Source organism: Notechis scutatus, chromosome 1, assembly GCF_049901735.1.
Source record: "Notechis scutatus isolate UNSWTSFEM ecotype Mainland chromosome 1, rNotScu1.2, whole genome shotgun sequence".
In the NCBI taxonomy this organism is placed as follows: domain Eukaryota; kingdom Metazoa; phylum Chordata; class Lepidosauria; order Squamata; family Elapidae; genus Notechis; species Notechis scutatus.
The window spans coordinates 229,021,006-229,042,463 of record NC_142009.1 but is presented as its reverse complement, the minus strand read 5'-3'; the positions used below and the strand labels follow the sequence as shown (position 1 = coordinate 229,042,463).

At 40.2% G+C, this 21,458-nt stretch overlaps 1 protein-coding gene across 3 annotated transcripts; it reads right to left on the bottom strand.

The window, feature by feature from the left end:
• Positions 1 to 337: 337 nt before the first annotated feature.
• SMTNL1 (smoothelin like 1) lies at positions 338 to 20,380 on the bottom strand. 3 transcript variants are annotated; one of them, XM_026683765.2, is made up of 9 exons: positions 20,227 to 20,380; positions 15,665 to 16,216; positions 13,113 to 13,251; positions 12,339 to 12,393; positions 10,512 to 10,682; positions 7,841 to 7,943; positions 5,718 to 5,869; positions 3,370 to 3,577; positions 338 to 703 (listed from the first exon to the last, which is right to left on the bottom strand). In XM_026683765.2, exons 2-8 carry the CDS (start codon positions 16,151 to 16,153, stop codon positions 3,433 to 3,435), a joined length of 1,254 nt encoding a protein of 417 aa, XP_026539550.2. In that variant the 5' UTR covers positions 16,154 to 16,216; positions 20,227 to 20,380; the 3' UTR covers positions 338 to 703; positions 3,370 to 3,432. The 3 variants fall into 3 exon arrangements, with proteins under 3 accessions (XP_026539550.2, XP_026539552.2, XP_087806627.1); XM_026683767.2 differs by having other exon boundaries at positions 20,133 to 20,379; XM_087950501.1 differs by having other exon boundaries at positions 20,055 to 20,302.
• Between the last annotated feature and the right edge of the window lie 1,078 nt (positions 20,381 to 21,458).

Genomic DNA, 21,458 nt, shown 5'->3' with positions numbered 1-21,458 from the left:
TTGTCCAGCACTTTTCCTGTAAACCAACAAAGGAGGGAATCCCCCACTCCCTCCAGTCAGCTTGTTTATTCTTAGCCTCTTATCTGCACAGTGTGATTTCTTTGCTCAAAGTTCAATGGTTTGGGGAGTAGCTGAATGCAGAGGAGCTTATTTCTTAGGAAACAAACATAGGATTGGGCCACGTATGCCGTGTTGCTCAAACCATTCTAGTATGCCCGGGCAGCTACTTCAAACAGAGCATGTTTGCATTCTCCCTTGGAAATCAGGCTTGTAGGCCACCTGAATGGCCGTTGCTAAAACAGAATGCAGCATAAAAATACAGTGTGACAACCCTGACTTGGTTCAGTTGTGCTTTAATGGAACCGGTGCCTGGTAAGGGAAAGGGTGATTGCAGCATGGGTTGCAGGAAGGCTTTTGCAATTCAAAAAGAGGACGCGGAGTTACTGATGATAACATCTGGAAGGACATGCTGCTCTTGAGTCATGTGTCTTTGGGGCAGGCTCAGGTCTGCTTCCATAAACATCAGATGTGCTGACATGACATTAGGAAGCGTTCCTTTCCTGCTCTTTTCAGGTGGCAGAAGGGTGGCCCATAGCAGACTTTAGTCAGGGTTAAGTTACAGTGGTTGATTCCAATGCCTTACTCAGGAAATTGCAGAATATACATGTCTTTTAGCCTGGGTACATCCCATGTTGCATTCCATCTGAAAAAAATAAAAATAAAAATCCAAATTTGAGATGTCTTGGAGAAAACACAGAAGCCTAGCACAGCGGATGGTTCCAAGCATAGTTTCCCAACAACTGCTATCATTTCTACAGTGTTCCTAAACGGGTTTATAGGCCAGCCTACCTGACAATTGGATACAAACTACACCCCTATGTTTCTTTGAAATCCTACAAGCTTTAATGTGGAAAAGATCCAGCTGTTGGTCTTTTCCCAATTTAGAGGCCTCCACTTGTGTTGGACATGTTGACTGGGGATCTTTATGCATGAAGCCTCATATCTACAGGGCACCTGGTCAGTCATTGCTAGAGTACTTTGCTGGTTTTTCATCTTTTGCCTGGGATTATTCTTTCACAAGTAATTGTCGTTATGTACCATTTTTTACTGCATCAACATGCTCCATCTAGACCTCTAACATTCAACTGGAACTGGAAACAACATTTCTTATCTAAAAATAAAATGGTCTTGCAAGCCAAAATGACTTATCTTCCCAGTAATGAGAATGTTAAGATCCCTACCATCAAAATAGACTTCTAGTGACCTTTAACATCTTTCTTAATCATTTATGTGTTATCCTTTGTTGTTTTCCACTGACTAAAGTAGCAACATCATCAATGGACATTTCCATTTAAGGAGATACTACACTGCTGAAAAAAATAAAGGGAACACAAAAATAAGACATCCTAGATCTGAATGAATGAAATATTCTTATTAAATACTTTGTTCATTACATAGTTGAATGTACTGACAACAAAATCACACAAACATTATCAATGGAAATCAAATTTTACAACCCATGGCAGTCTGGATTTGGAGTTACACTCAAAATTTAAGTGGAAAAAAACACTACAGGCTGATCCAACTTTGATGTAATGTCCTTAAAACCAGTCAAAATGAGGCTCAGTAGTGTGTGTGGCCTCCATGTGCCTGTATGACCTCCCTACAACGCCTGGGCATGTTCCTGATGAGGTGGCGGATGGTCTTCTGAGGCATCTCCTCCCACACCTGGACTAAAGCATCCCCCAACTCCTGGACAGTCTGTGGTGCAACGTGGTGTTGGTGGATGGAGCGAGACATGATGTCCCAGACGTGCTAAATTGGATTCAGGTCTGGGGAACGGGAGGGCCAGTCCATAGCATCAATGCCTTCGTCTTGCAGGAACTGCAAACACACTCCAGCCACATGAGGTCCAGCATTGTCTTGCATTAGGAGGAACCCAGGGCCAACCGCACCAGCATATGGTCTCACAAGGATCTGAGGATCTCATCTCGGTACCTAATGGCAGTCAGGCTACCTATAGCAAGCACATGGAGGGCTGTGCGACCCCCTAAAGAAATGCCACCCCACACCATTACTGACCCACTGCCAAACCGGTCATGTTAGAGGATGTTGCAGGCAGCAGAAGGTTCTCCACGGCGTCTCCAGACCCTGTCATGTCTGTCACATGTGCTCAGCATGAAACTGCTTTCATCTGTGAAGAGCACAGGGCGCCAGTGGCGAATTTGCCAATCTTGGTGTTCTCTGGCAAATGCCAAACGTCCTGCACGGTGTTGGGCTGTAAGCACAACCCCCACCTGTGGACATCGGGCCCTCATACCACCCTCATGGAGTCTGTTTCTGACCATTTGAGCAGCCACATGCACATTTGTGGCCCGCTGGAGGTCATTTTGCAGGGCTCTGGCAGTGCTCCTCCTGTCCCTCCTTGCACAAAGGCAGAGGTAGCAGTCCTGATGCTGGGTTGTTGCCCTCCTACGGCCTCCTCCACATTCTCCTGATGTACTGGCCTGTCTCCTGGTAGCGCCTCCATGCTCTGGACACTACGCTGACAGACACAGCAAACCTTCTTGCCACAGCTCGCATTGATGTGCCATCCTGGATGAGCTGCACTACCTGAGCCACTTGTGTGGGTTGTAGACCCTGTCTCATGCTACCACTAGAGTGAAAACACCGCCAACATTCAAAAGTGACCAAACCATCAGCCAGAAAGCATAGGAACTGAGAAGTGGTCTGTGGTCACCACCTGCAGAACCACTCCTTTATTGGGGATGTCTTGCTAACTGCCTATGCTTTCCACCTGTTATCTATTCCATTTGCACAACAGCATGTGAAACTGATTGTCAATCAGTGTTGCTACCTAAGTGGACAGTTTGATTTCACAGAACTGTGTTTGACTTGGAGTTACATTGTGTTGTTTAAGTGTTCCCTTTATTTTTTTGAGCAGTGTATATTACTTGGTAGCTAATAAACTAACATGGCATTGAGATCCATGAAGGAAAATATACTATATCCCAATAAGAGCATCATACCCAAATTCTAAGGGTGGGACAATAATATTGGTTATGCAAAAAAAAAAAAAAAAAGGTAAGATTTCCAATGAATATGTTGGAAGATTTTTAAGTTAAATATGAAACCTTAATTTTTTTTAGCCCTAATACCTAAGCACATGTAGGTGTTCAGAGCTAGAGCTGGAAGATGGGGGAATAATTTAAAAATAAATTACAACTGAAATTCTTCTTTGCCATGTGCTACCAATGAGCAAGATCTCAAACCTATTATTTTTCCATTTCCTTTGGTTTTATCTAGTTGCACTTAATGTGATTCGAGAATTTCAAGAAGGTGAAATGAGAGCCATAGAAACCTTCTTACCTTCCCCCACCAAGTTTTTCTATAGCTTCCAATGAGCCTCAAACCAAAGCCTGCTTTGCATTTCTATTTCTTCTTCGTCTTTACTAGCCCTTTCTCCACCAAACTGCGATAAAGTTCTTGGACATAGGTGTAGATGCACTTATTATCAGGAACACTCATGTGCACCATATCATCCACCTCCAGAAGTTGAGCACAGTCTGCATATTTCCTGGAAATAGATAGACAAATAGTCAACTATACCCCAATGATTTGGCAAAGCAAGCTTGAGTATAGCCCTTCACCCCCAGAATTAACAAGCCTTATTCTAGAGAACTGGATCAGGATGCAAAGATTTCCAAAATCATGGTGAGGTCCAAGGAGATAGTTAATTTAAACCTCTTGCCTTTTAAAGTTGAATAAATTTAATTATAGCACTAGAGCAGGGATGTCAAACTCGTGGCCTGTGGGCCAGATGCGTCACTCGCTGGCCATGGCCACCCCCCAGTTTAGCAAAGGGGGAAAAAGTTGTGATATGTCACGTGACAACGTGACAACGTGAGTTTGACACCTCTGAACTAGAGTCACACTGGGGATACCATAAGCCACTGAAATTATTTTGAAACTCTGGGGAACATGATATAAATGCAGAACCTACTCTTGCTTTTTATCATCTGACTATCATTTTCCTTTGTTCAATTATCTAGCAAGGACTCCTGCTTCTTTTTCAGAATGGGTCTTTACTCTGGCTATTCAAAGGCTTTGAATTCTCTCCTTCAGAGTTTAATGTTACCTTGAAGCTTGACATTTATTCAGCCTCACCAGTATACTAACTGATTTAGCAATTTTGGTAAGAGGTGTCCTAAAAGTAATTGTCTCTTGCTGCTTGGTTTGCATCTGCTGCATTTTTTAAATGTGCTGTTTTCCTCCAAAGAGTAGATAATTACTGATTATTATTTATGGTTTGTATACTACCTCCAAGTTCAGAGATACAATAGTGTGCATGCCAATACCACTATTGAAGGACAAATGGGAGGTTGCTACTCAAGATTTATGTTTAACTATTAAAGAACACAGTTCTGGTCTAGATTAGACTTTAATCTAATCCAGAGGACACTTAGGTTGTTATGATAATGTTCCTGAAGGTGTGTTGATTTCTTGAAGTTTCCTATTTTATTATGCTTGTTGAAGGTTGATCAACTATGACATAACTACTTTTTCCTTGTAAAGCAATCCCTACTGTGTTAAGCAGTTGTGAAGAGCTCCTTAGCAAACCTCACTATGTGCCAGTTAACAATTATTTCTTTTCAAAACAAGAAATGCTAACAAGTTAAAGATAATAATTCCAGGCTTTTAAAATTCTATAGTCTGGTTTCAAGCTTAGCTTTGGGCCAAAATCTCAGTTCTGATATTGCTAATTCTCATAGATATTCTATAGCTGGATGTTTCAATACTTTTGACTATATTTATATTCCTGATCCTGGCTATCTGAGAAGGAATATGGGTCAACTCAAAGAAATTGGGAAACCAATGGAATTAATAGCAGATAACTTTATGGATTGGAGAAATGAAGGTCAGTCTCTTTGTAAAAGTCTGTATTCTTCTTTTAAAATTCAGATTCTCAGCTTAATGGATCCGTGTGAATGTTAGATGGGGATGCCTAAATGCTAAGTGTGAGCAAAAAAAAAAAAGTCATTTGTCAGTGGCAGACACCCCTAAATATTGTAAATATAACTATGTATTTCTCACAGCAATGAGATTAGACTATTGCAGTCTGCTGCATGTGGGTTGCCTAGAGAGATTTTTCATAAACTTTAAAACTGATCCAAAATATTGCTGCTAAATATAGATAGGATTGGTTGGTTAGAAATATATGATGCCAAACTTTTAGCCACCAGTCAGTTTGAAAGGAAGCTGCAAGATTTCAGATTGTACATCCCACATGGTATGGAGCTCAAGTAACGAATAAAACTACACAAGCGTACTTACATATGAAGATAATTCTATATGTTTTTCTCTAGGTTTCCCTAGTTAAGGAGGTTATGTGCCTCCCTGGACTTTCCACATCCTGCTGCTTATGAGTAGAAGGCCTTTTGATCATGTTGCAATTTTAATCCCTGTTAAAGTTGGCAGCATTTGCACATCTGCCAGTTTAATTGATCAGTTATTGGACATGGTTTTGATCTTTTGTAACACTGTTATTTCATATGAACTATATAACAGTAGAGCTGGAAAGTAAGACAAAAGTACTCCAGAGAATAACTTCACACATTTACATGGTACACTTTCTGGAGGTTACTACTCATCCCTGACTCAGCCTGCCCTATAGCTGTGGTTGTGGCCGTAGGTCTAGAATGGAGGGGAGTGCTCACTCAGCAGTAGAGAAGGCCAGGGTGAAATTATCTTTCCGATTTGTTGGGTCAAGGTTTGCATAGTCAAAGGCATCAGGAAAGAACTTGTGAATGAGGGCACAAAAAGCCATGCCACTTTTCCAACTGGTAGAAAAGTTCTGAATGTCCACATGCTGAAAATGAGAAAAAGAGAACATTAAGCACAAAAGGTCAACCACGTCTCCTTTTTTAGGTTTTCCTGCACTAGCAAGTGACTGAAACATGCATTCCTGCCTATTTAATAGAAGCTTATCATTCTGGTAGAACACATTGTTGGGTTGGAACAAGTTGTGTGAATGGATTTACTTTCATATGACATGAAATAGTAAAATATGGCAGTAATTTGGGAGCATTCTGAATCTGGATTATTGTGTTAACATCCTCTCCTTTTTGAGCATTGTTAATTGTAACTTGGAAGTGAAAGGAAAACATATAAGGATGATGGAGAATTAACTTACTGCCCCCATGTGCTCAGCATTCTTACTTCACCTTACTTTTATATTTTAGAATTTCATATATTTGCATCATTTATCTCTCCGTAATCCTTCAAACCTGCCTGCATTATAGGTCATGATTTGTGAAGCCATCATTTCTGATACACGGCACACATTGCATGTAGCAATGGTTTCTTCTGTTCTGCTGGATGTTAGTGCTATTGTGATAGGCCCTGTGTTCTGTAGTACATGAATTATCAGTGCATATTTCACCATTTTCACTGCGTCCTAACAGTTTCACTAAAGGTTAGGCATTATAACTTCAAAGTATCTTACAATCTCAGTATGTGAGCTATATTGGCTTTCAACTAAGATTTTTAGTTTATGAACTCATTCGGTTAACTCTTTGAGTAAAATTCAACATCTGAATGTAAGACATAATGAGAAAACAGTACAGGCTAAAATTGCACATGTGAGTCTTCATATTTGCATGATAGTGAGTATGTGCTGGTTAATAACAAAGAAATACCAATAGCATACAAAGAAGTACAGTATTTCTTGACCTAGTTCACAGAAGAGAGTATTCTACTATGATCTGTGATGACCCGGAGTGTAACACAAATGTAACAAAATCCAAAACGTAAATAAATGTCCTTTAATCCTCCAACTTGGCCCCACTGTTCAATAATTCTCAGTTGGAGATAAAACCTATTCAAAAATAGTCTTTAAAATAAAGCAATACAGTACGAACTTAATGAGCAGATAGAGGTGAAATAAAAAACCCAAAACAAACTACAATGAAGGAAATTCCACAATGGACCAGGATAAGTAATTACCAACTTCAAGAAGATAACAAGGCACAGTCTGTTGGAAGGAGGCCAACCAAGATAACTTCAGCCCAAAATAAAACACGCTTTGCTTCTGGCAATGCTGTGTTTTAACCATCTCTCTTATATACTATTCTCCCCAGCTGCAACCAATGAGGGGGATCATGGCCACTTCCTCTCTCATAAACCACGTTGCTTCCTTCTCCATTCCTCCCTGCGTGTCCTAGGATGAAGAGGGGATGGGCCTGGTTCTTCCTCTGACTGCCCAGCCGGCCTCTGCCCTTCCCCAGCCTCCTCCACAACCTTCGGAGCCACACCTCCATTCCCTCTCGGCTGTTCCTCCTCTCCCTTAGAATCCCACTCTAATAAGGGCATGACATGATCCCTCCAGGGTTTTGGTCTCCAACTTTGATAAAAAACAGGACAAGAATTTAGAATGCCATCAGAATCTAGAAATGTCCCTGGGATTACTGTATATATAACAACAACAACAACAAAAGACAATACAAACAAAAGATAGCATGTGGGGGCTTTGGGGGGGGAGGTGCTATAAGTTCATAGTCGTTAACTCTGAGTAGTGATGCTTTCCCAAATACTCTTTTAAACCCAGAAAGGTGTACACTCACTTCTGAGTAAGCATACTGGAGTAAGTTTGCCAGAACTAGAGGAATATTGTCTTCACATCTCTTAAATTCTGACCATCCACATAGGCCTTCCTGCTGTTGCATTATTGGTACCTCCTAAACCTGATTTCACCTTCCAAGGGAAACCAATTTGCCTACTTCACTTCACATAAACTTTTAAGGGCACTGGAGCAGTTCTCATTTCATAGCTGATACCTTACTTCATAGCCACGGGTCATGGCCCGACACCATTCCAGCAACATGGTCTTCACAGTGTTTGTACCTCCAGTCCTCTTGATATTGGGGGCAGGACCAGTTGCAGCCCTTTGGAAGATGATTAAGGGAAGAAAGGGAGGGAATAAGAAGGGAAAGAATAAACATGTATTTTTTTTAATCGTACACAGATCCTATGGCTGGTATAAGTCCCTTTTGCCCCATTACCGCATTTTCTGGTGGGACATAGATCTGCCTGATTTGTAGCAATATCTGCTATCTGATTTGATTATGTAAACATGTATGGATTTTATAATTTGTGCAAGAGAAACACTTGGTCAAAGCAAGTTTTTTTTCTAAAGGTGCTGAATATGGTTGTGTTTTTGTGGTGTGGGCATTTGCTGCCCAATATCTGAAGTTTATTACAGTTGGATCTAGTCACACTTCTTAAACATGTCCCCTTATAAATGGTCTTGGATGATAATTGTGGCCAGTGCTGTCTGGGGATGATGGATACTGCTTGGGAAAGGCTGGGTTTTTATATTGTGGTAAGGCAAGTATGAGTAACCCTTAGCTCTTCAGGGATTATAGAGTTTTATTTATTTATTTATTTATTTATTTATTTTATTTATTTGATTTGCCAATTGTTTACAAGATAATAAGTATAAATGTATACATAGTTGTGAATACATGAAATGGGTACATATAAGAAAAATAAAAGAATAAGAGAAACAATAGGACAGGGACGGTAGGCACGTTGGTGCGCTTATGCACGCCCCTACAGACCTCTTAGGAAAGGGGTGAGGTCAATAGTAGACAGTCTAAGGTTAAAGTTTTTGGGGTTTGGGGAAGAAACTACTTCACTAAGAGCACAATTGGGTGATACAGTGAAGCAAACAAGGCAGTACTGTCTGTGCTACATAAATATATGTACCTGGAATTTTGGGGGTTTCTTTTAGGGTTGGTGGGATTGTTTTTTTAAATGTTAAGGTACACTGTCTGACAAATATGCTTCATTTACGTTGCATGATATCTTCCTTTTATTGAATGGCCCTTCAATAAAGCAGCGGTAGCATATGTAAAGTTCTATATCAGGGCTGTTAAACCCGCAGCCCGTGAGCTGGATGTGTCACACGCTGGCCACACCCACACCGGTTTAACGAAGTGGGGAATAGTCCTGATACATCACATGACGACGCAAGTTTGACATCTGTGTTCTAAATACTCCACTTCCTTAAGAACTTTGGAAAATCAGATTTGGGTGTTGTTGTTTTTTGTTTCGCTAATCTCTCACTTCAGCTATGTGTGAAGCACAGTTTCCTTCTTTGCTTTCTCATTGAACAGAAGGCTTGTCATACCCCTTGCCTCATAGCTTATGTTTCAGCCAGCCAAACCTGGAGAAAACTTCTCAAGTGCAGTTATGCTGGTATGAAACCATACATTCCTGCCAGGATTTGTTGGAATACTATATTCATCATCAAGGCTGATCTGGCACCATAGAAGAAGGCTTTGTTGGCTTCTCAGCATTTGCCAACATTTCCCCAAAGCAATCCATCCATTGCAATGACCCAGATAGCAGGCAGTCTTGATTAATGTTTTGTAAACCACAGACTTACAGCAGTTCATTTAGTGACAGCTCAAAGTTCCCAGGATACTGAAAAAAAAGTGACTTATGGCCATTTTTCACAGTAATGACCTTTGCGGGACCACCAAGATCATGTGATCAAAATTAATATGCTTGGCAACTGTTCTATACTTATGACCGTTGCTGTGTCCCAAGGTCATATGATTGCCTTTTGCGACCTTCTGACAAGCAAAGTCAATGGGGAAGACAGATTCACTTAACAATAGGGTTATTAACTTATCAACTGCAGTTATTCACTTAACAACTGAGGTAAAAAAGATCATAAAATGGGACAATACTCACTTAAGAAATATCTCACTTAACAACAAATATTTTGGGCTCAATTGTCGCCATACATCAAGGACTATCTGTATTGGACAAATGCACGACACTGTATATGTGAAGGGAAAGGGTTCCAGAAAAAAAGGGAGGAGTTTCTTTAATTTTATTTTTCTTTTGGTACTTTGTGAATTCCTGCAGAGAATTAGAGTTAGGAAGCTATGGACCAGATGGTTAGAATATTGAGGCAGGGAGACTGAACTCTTATTGACTGCCTATCCTAGGTATGTCTGCTTGTCTCGGTACTCAGATACTGAGTATGACTGTGGCAATAGAAGAGAGGTTGAACAGTGGATGGCACTGAATTAGGCCGTATGATAAACACATTTGGGAGTTGCATACTGTGAGAATGAAACAAAGCACATTAAGGATGTTTTGCAAATGGAACAAATTATCATCCTCAATGCATGGACTATTTTAGGGCTTGTGTTAAATTATTCATTTGTTTTCAATCTCAAAATGTCTGGAAACCATGCTGCAGAGTTTTACCGGTAAGTTGGGCAGGCCACATACAGCTGGAGAGATACTGCCCACTCTAGGGCTAAGACATACCAATATAATTTGCCTCGATTTCAGTTTACTGTAAGGCATGAATTTAGCTGTCGTGTTTTGCAAGCCAAACTACATAAAGGTTTATCGGTATATCCATCAGCAGGGCTGAACAAACTGTAGTGAAATGAGTTATGGCAGAATCTGAGGCACAGCGGCCTCCTTACCCTCCAAACTTCTCCACAATGGCTTTGCGGGACTGTCCCCTGGGTGGCATCCTCGGCCTGGTTATCTCTCTCCGGTCAAAAGCAGGCCTCTTCTTTTTATCTTTGGTAGCAGCTGCTTCCTCTGGTGCAGCAGAAGGGGCCTCTTTCTCTCCCTTCAGGGCCGCTTCAGGGCTGAGAACCAGAAATAAAAACACCCTGAGCCTGAAGCACTGGAGAAGTGGCACCAGGTGAGTCTCTATCCTGGGTTTTCAGGGAGAGCCTCTCAGAAGAGTTGGGTGTGATGGCTCAGAAAGGGGAAATCCCTTTCATCCCGCTCTTCAGTAAAGAATGCCAATCGTTTGGCTCATAGTTCCCTGGAGAATCATGGTTAAAATCGTCAACAGTTGCAGCTAGAAATGTGAAGATCCAGGGAAAAGCTGAAGCACTACCAGCTCCAGTTTTGGCTTCTTCCCAATTTTTTTCATTCACCACCCCAAAGTTTCTCTTTGCCCTTCCCAATTTTCTGAATGTTCACATCTTTATTAGCGTCCTCCCTTGATTTGCCCTTGGCTAGAAGATGAGGTTCTAGCCCAGGGGTGTCAAACTCGCGTCATTATGTTGTCATCATGTGACACATTGCGTCTTTCCCCGCCTTTTCTAAAATGGGGTGGGCATGGCCAGCGCATGACACATCCAGTCCGCGGGCCGCAAGTTTGACAAACCTGTTTTAGCCTCAGCACCTCCAGAAGGCATCCGGTTTGGAAGCCTGACATCATATGCCCACCTCACAGCTCTCCTCCAAGCTTTAAGAATCTTTTCAGCAACCAATTTATGACCACAGAAGGGTATGTATTAGAAATCTGAAGTCCTCGATTGGAGGTCAGGGTTTAACCTTTGAGGAGAACAGTTCTCCTCACTGTTACTACTCCTTGTCCCATTTTGGTCAGCCCACTCATTGCTGAACTTTGATTTCTGAGTGCCCCCTGCAGAGTAAAAAGTGGTAATGCAGCCTCTGGGATGGGCAAAAGATGGAGAATTTTTAGCATTTTTTAGTATTTATTTGATTTGTCAATCGCTTACAAGATACAGGTATAAGAATAAATATAGTTTTGAATACATGAGATAGATACTTATAAGAAAAATAAAAAAAAAACAATAGCACAGGGACGGTAGGCACGATTGGTGCGCTTATGCACGCCCCCTACAGCCCTCTTAGGAAGGGGGTGAGGTCAATAGTAGACAGTCTAAGGTTAAAGTTTTTGGGGTTTGGGGAAGAAACCACAGAGTCAGGTAGAATATTCCAAACATTGACCACTCTGTTACTGAAGTCATATTTTCTGCAGTCAAATTTGGTGCGGTTAACCTTGAGTTTGTATCTATTGTGTGCTCTTGTATTGTTATGATTGAACCTGAAGTATTCATTTGCAGGTAGGACATTGCATTGATTTGCAATCAATTGTCAAGGATCTTTTTCTCCCAATGGTTTAACAAAAGGAGCCACCAACTCACCCCTGCTTTCTTCCTTCTGTATCTAATGATAGACCAGAAGTGGGGAAAAAACTTTGAGGAAGAAAAGTTCGTGTGTTCAGCAGTATGAATGATATTTAACTCTGAAGCTCAATCTTCTCCTCACTTCTTCAATTCCTAGGTGAATATTTATTTGTTTAGAAAATGTATTTGCTGTCCAACTCGTATCCAATGATTATGGATATATCTTTTGCACCAAGCTCTGATAAGCGATTATCAGGCTTGTAGATACATTGCTCCCCCAATGTATCTTGTAAACCTGAATCTTGTCCATCTCAAATGTAGCCCACCCTCTAGAAAGGCTTCCAAAGATTATCTCACCTGGTGATTTCCGCTGGAGCAGCTTCTGGAGCGGTAGTTGGTGGAGTAATGCCACCTAGATTGGATTATAGACATGTTATTAGTTTTTCTTACCTTGTGAATGAACCTCCGTCCCATGTCTGAGCTGTGGCCTCTTTAATCTCCTTTGTATCTTACCCTCATCCATGTTTCTCAGTATAGAAAATAGCAGCAGATGGTTTCATAAATCATTACAGGGAAATGGAGAAGAGACCAGCCATAGGGACCGGGGGCAAAATTGGGATTCCTGCTTACATTGTCAATAGCTGGTGGAGTTTTAAGAGAGGTATCAGCGAAGGTCATGAGAAAAAATGTCTTCAGGAGGACTGGGCAGTAATGCAGGAAGTTATGGAGTCTAGAAACATTGGTTGTGGAGAGTTTTGTTATTGTTGCTTCACTGGTAAAAAAAATTAAAATGATTTACTCAAGATTAAGGTCCAGGCAAACTTTTTAGGATAAAGGGTGGGCAATTAATTTTCCCAAGGGAATTTCCCCATGAGAAACTGGGACTGTTGTGGAAGGCCACTGATGCTGCCCTGCCCTTGGAGCCCCACTCTGCCACCCCACTGATGCCACAGGCTGGAGAGGGATAGCCGAAGAGTCAGGTGTGACCCATGGGCCATAAAATACTTAGGTCTGTTCTAGGAGGTATTATTTTAAGCAAGAAATCCCTGTGTGTCGCTTCTCCTTTTAGTCTGTTCTATCCAACTTTAGTGTATTCAGTCTTCTGAGTTTGCTGAATGACGTTTTCCTTACCTGTCTCCAAACCTTTGAGCTCGGTTGGGCTTTGTGGACTTGCTTCAGGAGAACGGGGAGGGAATTCTGGCCAGAATTCCTCCTCTTCCTCCTCAGGTTCTGGTGAAAGAGGCTCAACAGAAGTGCTGCCACTTTGACCCTGCAGGTAGGGAAGGAGGATTGGGATGGTCAACCAGATTAATTTCTTTCTTCATTTGATTTTCTAGATTTATATTCTGTCTTACCTTCAGCATCTCAAGGCAGCATGCATAGTACTTTCTTCTCCTATAATAACTTCCCATTGTGATTAGATTGGGCAGAGAAAAAGTGACTTTCCCAAAGTCATCCAATGTACTTCCTTCAGATTGAGATGCCCCAGTCTAAATCCTTATCCCTGGCTGTTTTGTTCGTAAGTTGGCCTTTTAAAGTTCTTGTTTTGTTATGTATTAATATATTGATAAATAAAAAACAGAAATGATAGTTTATAAACTTCTACATACATGGATTTCCTCTTTCTATTGAAAACCTTTCCTTGCTATTCTTCCCTTGTGCTTGCTTTCTAGCCTAAAGAGCAATAGTTTATCCAGTTTATATATTATTATGCTTATTACAGGGTGGAAATTCTGACTTTTTCTAATCAGTTTCACAATGTAAGCAGGGAATTCAATTTTTTTTCCTAGTCAGTTTTAAATAAACAGTACTTTACCTTTTATAAACTCATCTGGCAAAATCTCATCAAAATTTCCTGTAGGCTTTCCTACCAGAACAGGTGCCGTGTTTGCATCCAAAGTTTACCCAATTTCACTTATAAGTAAGTAATGCAAGTAATGCTAGTTTAAAGTGATCTCCTATCTTCATAAGCTCAGAGAAACCTCTAGCGCAGGGGTGTCAAACTCGATTTTATTGAGGGCCGCATCAGGGTTGTGTTTGACCTCGGGGTGGTGGTGGTGAGGGGGGCGTGACCAACTTGACCAGCATGGCCAGAGTGGTATGGTCACTCATGTTGGGGGCGCCTGTGGCCCGAGCACTCTGTCAGAGAAAACTGGCTCCTGAGCTCTGCTTTTGGCTGCGACAGCCTCCTGCAGCCCTCTGCCAGCAAAAACAAAGCCTCCCTGAGCTCCATTTTTGCTGGCAGAGGGCTGCAGGAGGCTGTCACGGCCAAAAACAGAGTTCGTGAGACGGCTCTCTGAGCTCCATTTTTACTGACAGAGGCCCCACGGGCCAGACCTTTGCTGTTTCCAGGGTGGCCCTGAGGGCCAGATCTAAGCACCCTGTGGCCCAGATCCGGCCTGTAGGCCTTGAGTTTGACACTCCTGCTCTAGAGTCTAGAGGTTGCTATGCAACTATAGAACAAGGACAAATGCCTTCCTTCCTTCCTTCCTTCCTTCCTTCCTTCCTTCCTTCCCTCTCTCCCGCCCTCCCTCCCTCTCTCCTTCCCTCCCTCCCCATATCTGAAATCCACAAAGGGAATTGCAATGGCATTAAGATAATTCTGAGAAAAGTTAAGGAAGAAGTTGTGACATTTTTTGAACGAAGACATTAAGTTTTGAAGGTTAGATAACCTTAATTAATCTATGTTTTTGCAGGCCTTTTTTTGACAATTTGGTAGCTAGTTTCAGTGGCAGAAAATCAGTCATTTGTGGGGGGCTGTAGGACAGTGACTGGGAATAGCATATATATGATGGATCATCTACTCAGGCTATAAAAAAAATCCCACTTCTTTCAACCAACTTCCCAAGGAAAAGTTCATTCAATTTTAGTTTCCTATGAGGACCTGTGGAAGAATAACACAGCTTCTTTGCTTTACCTGTCTTTACCAGACATCTTATGATTAGAAAAACTAGAAACAATGGTGAAGAAAACTAGGCAAGTTAACATATAAATGTGTTGTTATTTAACAGTTCTTTCACATTCTTTGTGAATGGTTGAAGAATAGTATGGGTAGTCCTTGACTTACAACAGTTCTTTTAGTGATCATTTGAAGTTACAATAGCACTGAAAAAGCAACTTTTGACCATTTTTTCCCACTTATGACTGTTGTAGCATCCTCATGGTCACATGACCAAAATCCAGATGCTTGGCAACTGACTCATATTTATGACGGTTGCGGTGTCCCTGGGGTCATGTGATCACCTTTTGCAATCTTTTGATAAGCAAAGTCAATGGGAATGTCAGATTCACTTAACAACCAGGTTACCAACTTAAGAACTGTAGTGATTCATTTAATAATAAAATGTTTGAGCTCAATTGTGATCATGTCGAGGACTATCTGTATAATAAAACTTGTCTTGCTATAAAATTGTATCTGTATGTTGTAAACATAATATAAGCTGACACATAGCTAAAGGGAGACAAATTAAAATTAGTGACATACATAAGTCTGGGTAAGTGTACTTTGTCCGTTTATCCACCAACATGAAGTTACATAGACTAAAATAATGTGACATGAAAATGTAAGGTAGGAAGGATAAAAATACTCTTGATGTTTTATAGAAAAGAAGCTAATTCAGAAACTAATTCTCTTGAAAGAAAAGAAGCAAATGATTACAATTTGAAATGCATTCTATTCTCACCTCTTCCTTGGCATTTTTCTTCAAAACATCAGCCTTTTCCCCTTCCTCTCTCTGTAGGTCTTCTGGTTTTCCAGAAACATCATCTTTGGCCTCAGATACACTTTCAGATACTGGTTGGCTGCTGTCTTTGACTTTCTCCTCCTTCTGGTTTGCCTTGGATGCCTCCCCCTTTTCAGATTCAAAAGTGTCTCCTGTAGATTCTTTCTTCTGCTGTGCCTCAAGCCTAGCAGCGTCAGTTTCCCCAGCCTCCTTCTCTCCATGCACCTCATTCCCAGCAGCCACCTTTGCTTTCTCTGCTTCATTTGCATCATCCAACTCTTTCCCAGTTTCTTCTGCAAACTTTCTGTCCTCTTTAGTTTCTTTCTCAGCAACCTCTGCTTTTCCTGCCTCACTCTCCCCTTCAAATGCAGTTTGAGTCATTTCTGACTTCTGCTGCAGCCCATTGATCTGCTGGTTCTTTTCTTGCTCCTTGGCGTCTCCAGCCTTCATAGTACCAGGTTTCTCTGTTGTTCCAATTGAGTGCAAAGTAAGTGGCCTATTCACATGCCACTCCTGGAAATATATATAGTGAAAAAAATAAGCATGACCTCAGTATTAAAGGTTTCCACTTTTTTACACAAATGAATAACGTATATTGTAACTGTTAATTTGCCCCAACTGCTTGGGCAATCCTTGGCATCTCTAATTTGCAGTTAACATGTGATCTGACTCTACTGAAAAGCTGAGGGCGTTTAATGTGATGAGGGACTATTCACCCAAAGAAGTCATCAGTGAACGTGTGTGTGTGTGTGTGTGTGTGTACATGTTGCACTGAATACATTTTATTCCTTAAGATTTACTGTAGATGACAGCAGCAGCAGCAGCAGGAGGAGTATGGAAGGAGAGGTTGATTTCACAAAACCTTTCTTCTAAAGTATATGGCATGCAGCTAAGAAACTTCTACAGTTTTCAGAACAGCAGCTGCTGTTATTGAACATTCTAGTGCAAGTGGGGCTGCATTTGTGTGCATCCCTCTATGCTTCTGAACAAAGGAAACAACATGACCTACAGTCTCATATCTCATGTGTGAGATCACAAAACATGGCTTAACACTGAACCTGGCAACATGTGCTTTGAGTATTAACAGGCAGAAGAACTATGCACACGGCTAAACTCACCAACCTCTATCTGGGTTAATCCAGTACATTTTTCTGCCTATGACAGGGTAGCAAATATTTCTCATTCCCAGCATAGATACATGGTGATATTCCAAGTAAATACAGTATAAAGTCTTTTGGCATGTAAGGCAACAATTCTGTAGACAATCTCCTCCTCCTATGGCAGTAAAAACACAGCAGTCATAAAAGTTTTAGAAGTTGCTATTCTTGCCTCTTTCTGCTTAATGCTGAGATTGATCCCGTCTGAAAACACTTCAAAGGAGCAAATGATTGAAGCACAAGTTAGGCCCTCAGAGGCTGGGAAACTCCTGTCCTCTTCCTTTCTTATCACTTAGTAAATCATCTTTAAATAAAACCTGCCAACGAAGTCCAGGAACAGCCAGTGACTCAGACATGGAAAGAGTAAGAGGCAGTTCTGGGGAAAGGGGGGCAGGTGAGTGGCTGTAACACCAACTAAAAATACCCTCCTGACATTTGCAAAAACAGTGGAGAGGTCAGGATGCCTAGAAGCCTCTTAGCTTGCTTTGCTTAGTACTACCCGTTATTCTTCTGTGGGCTGTAACTCCATGTTCTATTGAAAGCAATGGATATGTTAGTTTTTAATTACTAAACACATGGTATTGCTCTGTCAGTAAAAGTGCTCTGTCAGTTAAAAAAGCTACACCATATATTATCTGTTTTTTTATGTCCGTGCTTCTGCTATCCTGTTTGCTCAATATATGAATTGTAGGGGAAGCTTCCTATTGTTTCAGGAAAGAAAACTTTTTCCTGAAAAAGCGTGAGAGAGAAAGAGCTACCAAAAAAAAGGCCCTCACTGAACAATGATGACTGGGTGTAATTTGTCTAAAGATGGGAATCTTATCCAAAGAACCATTAGCAGGTAATTGTGTATGTCCATTGACTGTTTTCAAATGTATTTTTCTACTTTGCTTTCAGCCAATCATCCTTCCTGAAGTGGGCTCTTGTTTTTCTCTTTCATCTCCACATTTCTGCCTTGGATTTCCAGTGGCATACTCATAACTCAGTAGCATGGTAAATTCTCATACTATAGCATCTGTAGAAATCCCTAAGTGTCCCTTCAGTATGGGACTTTACTAAAGTATGAGAATATCCCTAATACATTTGGGAAAAATATATGTTTTTGTTCAGCTAAGAGGTAGCACTTAGCTGACCTCGGATGATTTAAGAATGTGAAACAGAGAGGAGCTTATTAGAACCAGAATGGGAAAAAAAACCAGGCCTGTAGGCAGGACTGGGAAATTGAAAAAGCATCCTGGAAGGGTAATAGCAAATCAGTTTTGTAATGCTGATGAGATACATCCACAAAGTTATCAAGAATTGAATCAGATTTGAAGGAAGTATCAGAGTATATCTGCTGGGATAATGGTGCAAATTTCACTTCTCTGCTGGAGCTATAGAATACATTCATTAAGTGACAGAAGAAATTTGAGCAGATTAAAAGCATTTCACTGAATAAAGAAATATTTAAAACCTGAGCATGCCAGTCACATAGAATATAGGGCATTGTTTAAGCTAGATGCCGAATATTGTGGTGAATTCTGGAAGATTGAGTATCACTGCCTGCCTTATTCTTGTCCTTCTAATACCAGTTGATGCCTTTCCAGCCTTCGAATATGCAGAAATGCCATAAATTCCTTGAAACCAAACTAACTAAAGTCTGAGGTTGTGGACAAATCCTAAAGAGTATAGTCCTTTGTAACTTTATTGAAATTGGTTTATATGAGATTTGTATCAACTGTGGTATCTTTATTTTTCTCTTCAAAAAAACAAAACAAAATAGAAAAGCAAAGCAAAGCAGAAGTTCTGTGCCTTGCTAACTCGCATGCATTTAAAATTTAAAGCTCTATGAATAATATGTTTAAATTGAAGATATATTCCAAAGCTCCTTGAGAGCTCCACCATAGAACATTTGCTGTTTTCCTTCATACATCAGTTTTATTTTCTTTTTTTCTATTAAATTTTTATTAGTTTAAGTATAAAATACAAAGAAAAAAAGATGTCAGAAACTGAAAAGGGTAGACAGAAAATAAATATAGTGTAAAGAAAAGGAAAAGGCACCAACTTCTGACTCTCTTTAGCACAGTAGAAGATAACAATATTACAACCACAACTTTTTGCTTTTACACAACAGTATGTACAAGCCATTTCTATAACAATAAGACTATCTAATTAAAGTTTCATTTTTTTGTCGTTGTTGCAAGCACAAAATCCGGAAGCAATTTCAGAATAGAGAAAAGGTTATATATTCTTTACTTTGGATAAAAGAATCAATTTAACCATCGCTGCTTCTCTTTGCTGTGGGGAATAATATATCATTCTTTTTTTTTTTTTTTACCCTAAAGGGAGAAAACACTTTTTTTTTTTAGTTTTGGTATTTTACAAATTCTAAAGAGCACTAAGGTATTTTATGTAAAGGAGAAAAGTGTTTTCTCAGAGGTGTCACCATTGTGTAAAAAAAAAGAGAGAGAGATTCTTGGCCTTCAACAGAAACACAATAAACAGAAATTCAAATGGTGTACCTTCCAAAATATACCTTTACCATGAACAAAACTAGAAAGTTACAGATTCAGAGAAGTAGAGATAACACATTTATTGTTTACCTGAGGAAAAGCATTGCCTAACTTAGCCTTCAATGAACATTTAAACTGAATATTCCAAAATAATCTCAGACGTATAGTAAAAAACACTATTAAAAAACATGAAGATAATTCCATACAGCATATAAAAAGGCAACATAAAAGTAATCAGCAGTACATCGAAAAGCACAGGAAAACAATCCTGTGATAAAATAGGTTGCATAATATAAATTTGGTTTAAAGAGTCAGTGAAATCAAAAGCTGTGGGTCTGCTGCTGAAACAACTAGAATAAACACTAGTTGAGCCTTTTTGATGAACTAATGCCACAACCAGTGCACTATCCATGAGAAGGCTCTGTTTCTGATCATTACTTGCCACCCTGAGATATGGTCCATCTTTGCTCTTTTGAAGAATTCTCAGCATCACACATTTCATTACTTTTCTTCTTTTCTACGTAGTTCTCGGTGTTCTTCAGTGTATACTTTAAAGAATAACTAATTCCTATATATAACCATTCTTCTTATGTCTCCTAAATTTTCTTGGGAGATAGGAGAGCATGATATGCTTTAAATATAACTTCACCATGAAGTTTCCCTCCCATATCTATTTCTCCTTCCAGAGTTTAAGAATCCTACCTGAGCTCTCTGGGAATTGAACATGGTGTAGGAGTCATCAAATGGCCATCTCCTTATATCTTGGAAATAAACACTTACCTGGAGTCGCACCTAGGAACAGTTCTTTAGCGAGCCCAGAGTCTACTATGGTCCATCTAGAAAGACGATGCTCTAAAAATCAAACTTCACCTACCTTTGGCAGGTCGTTCCCTGAGACTAGCTGACTTTCTTCGTGTCTTCTTTCTCCTGGCTGCTTCTGCCAGTATCTCAATCCCCACTCCTATCACTATGCCTGCCTGAAGCATTTCTCTCATTGTTTACTACTCTGTTGATACAGCCATTCTGTGACGGGTAACTAAACACTCCTATTTTTATCAGGAAACTAGCAGGTGCTTCTTTCAATCATAGCCCCTACTTCTCAGAAGGGCCAGATGGAGCCAGGACAAGGTAAAGAGAGAGAGCTGCTGGCAGCCTCTTAGCAATTCAGCTCAACATTTCAGGGAATCATAGGAAAGAACTAGTTTTCTCTTTTAGGCGGAAAATGATTTCTAGCGAGCTGCCTGTAAGAGATTTTTCAGCATGTGTATTGGTCTCTTGAGGCATCAGCTATATGGGAGAATACTCCCGTGTTATTAATAATAGACATAGTTTCCATAGCCTTTTGTCACTTCTGATAAACAACAGACATTCAAAGGAAATTTGAAAGGTGGCCTACAGGGATTCAAAGAACATTTATACAAAAAGCAAAGGAAACTGCTAGAAGACTTTAAAAAGAAGCCATATCCTTAAGAGGATAGAAGGAGCTGTAGAAGTATATGAAATGTTTCCATTTAGAGCAGAACTGACATTTATGTTATTTAATGTATACAATGTGTAAGAGGGGAAAAATTCTAAATAAATAAAAGCAGGAATCCAGGCTCTAGTGCTGTTTTTCCACTGAGGATTAGAGATGATACAATGCAGGACGTTGGGTGAACTGACTTTACCATACTTCATTTTTGCACTCTCTTTAGGATGGGTTTAGCATCACAGAAGCCCTGGGACACTCTCCGTTATTGAAAAGCAGTCAATTTTACAAAAATGGAGAATGTCTAAAGGAATATTGAGACTTCATCATCCTTAATGAAGTTGAATATTTAGTTTCATCAAGAGACAAGTGCACCTCACTCATCTCGGATAAAGTAAAGAGAGCTTTGCTTGAATTATTTTAATTTGATATTGTAGCTTACATATCAACTGTCAAAAATTGAGATATTTGGAGATTTTGATACATTATATATAAAGTATGAAAACAAAGCATGTTTGCGGTTGAAACTAACCTTCATTCTATCTCCTTCCAACATGGATTCCCACTGGCTTCCATGGAACAATATCTATTAGGAATGGTTAGAGTTCTAAGGGACATGCTAACTATGCAGATCATAT

Coding starts and splice junctions, on each gene's coding strand:
- SMTNL1 (XM_087950501.1), bottom strand. CDS start 20,078: ATGTTCAATTCCCAGAGAGCTCAG. Junction 10,683..12,338: donor GCTCCAGCGGAAATCACCAG/GTGAGATAATCT, acceptor TCTGGTTCTCAG/CCCTGAAGCGGCCCTGAAGG. Junction 3,578..5,717: donor CTGGCCTTCTCTACTGCTGA/GTGAGCACTCCC, acceptor ATCTATTTCCAG/GAAATATGCAGACTGTGCTC.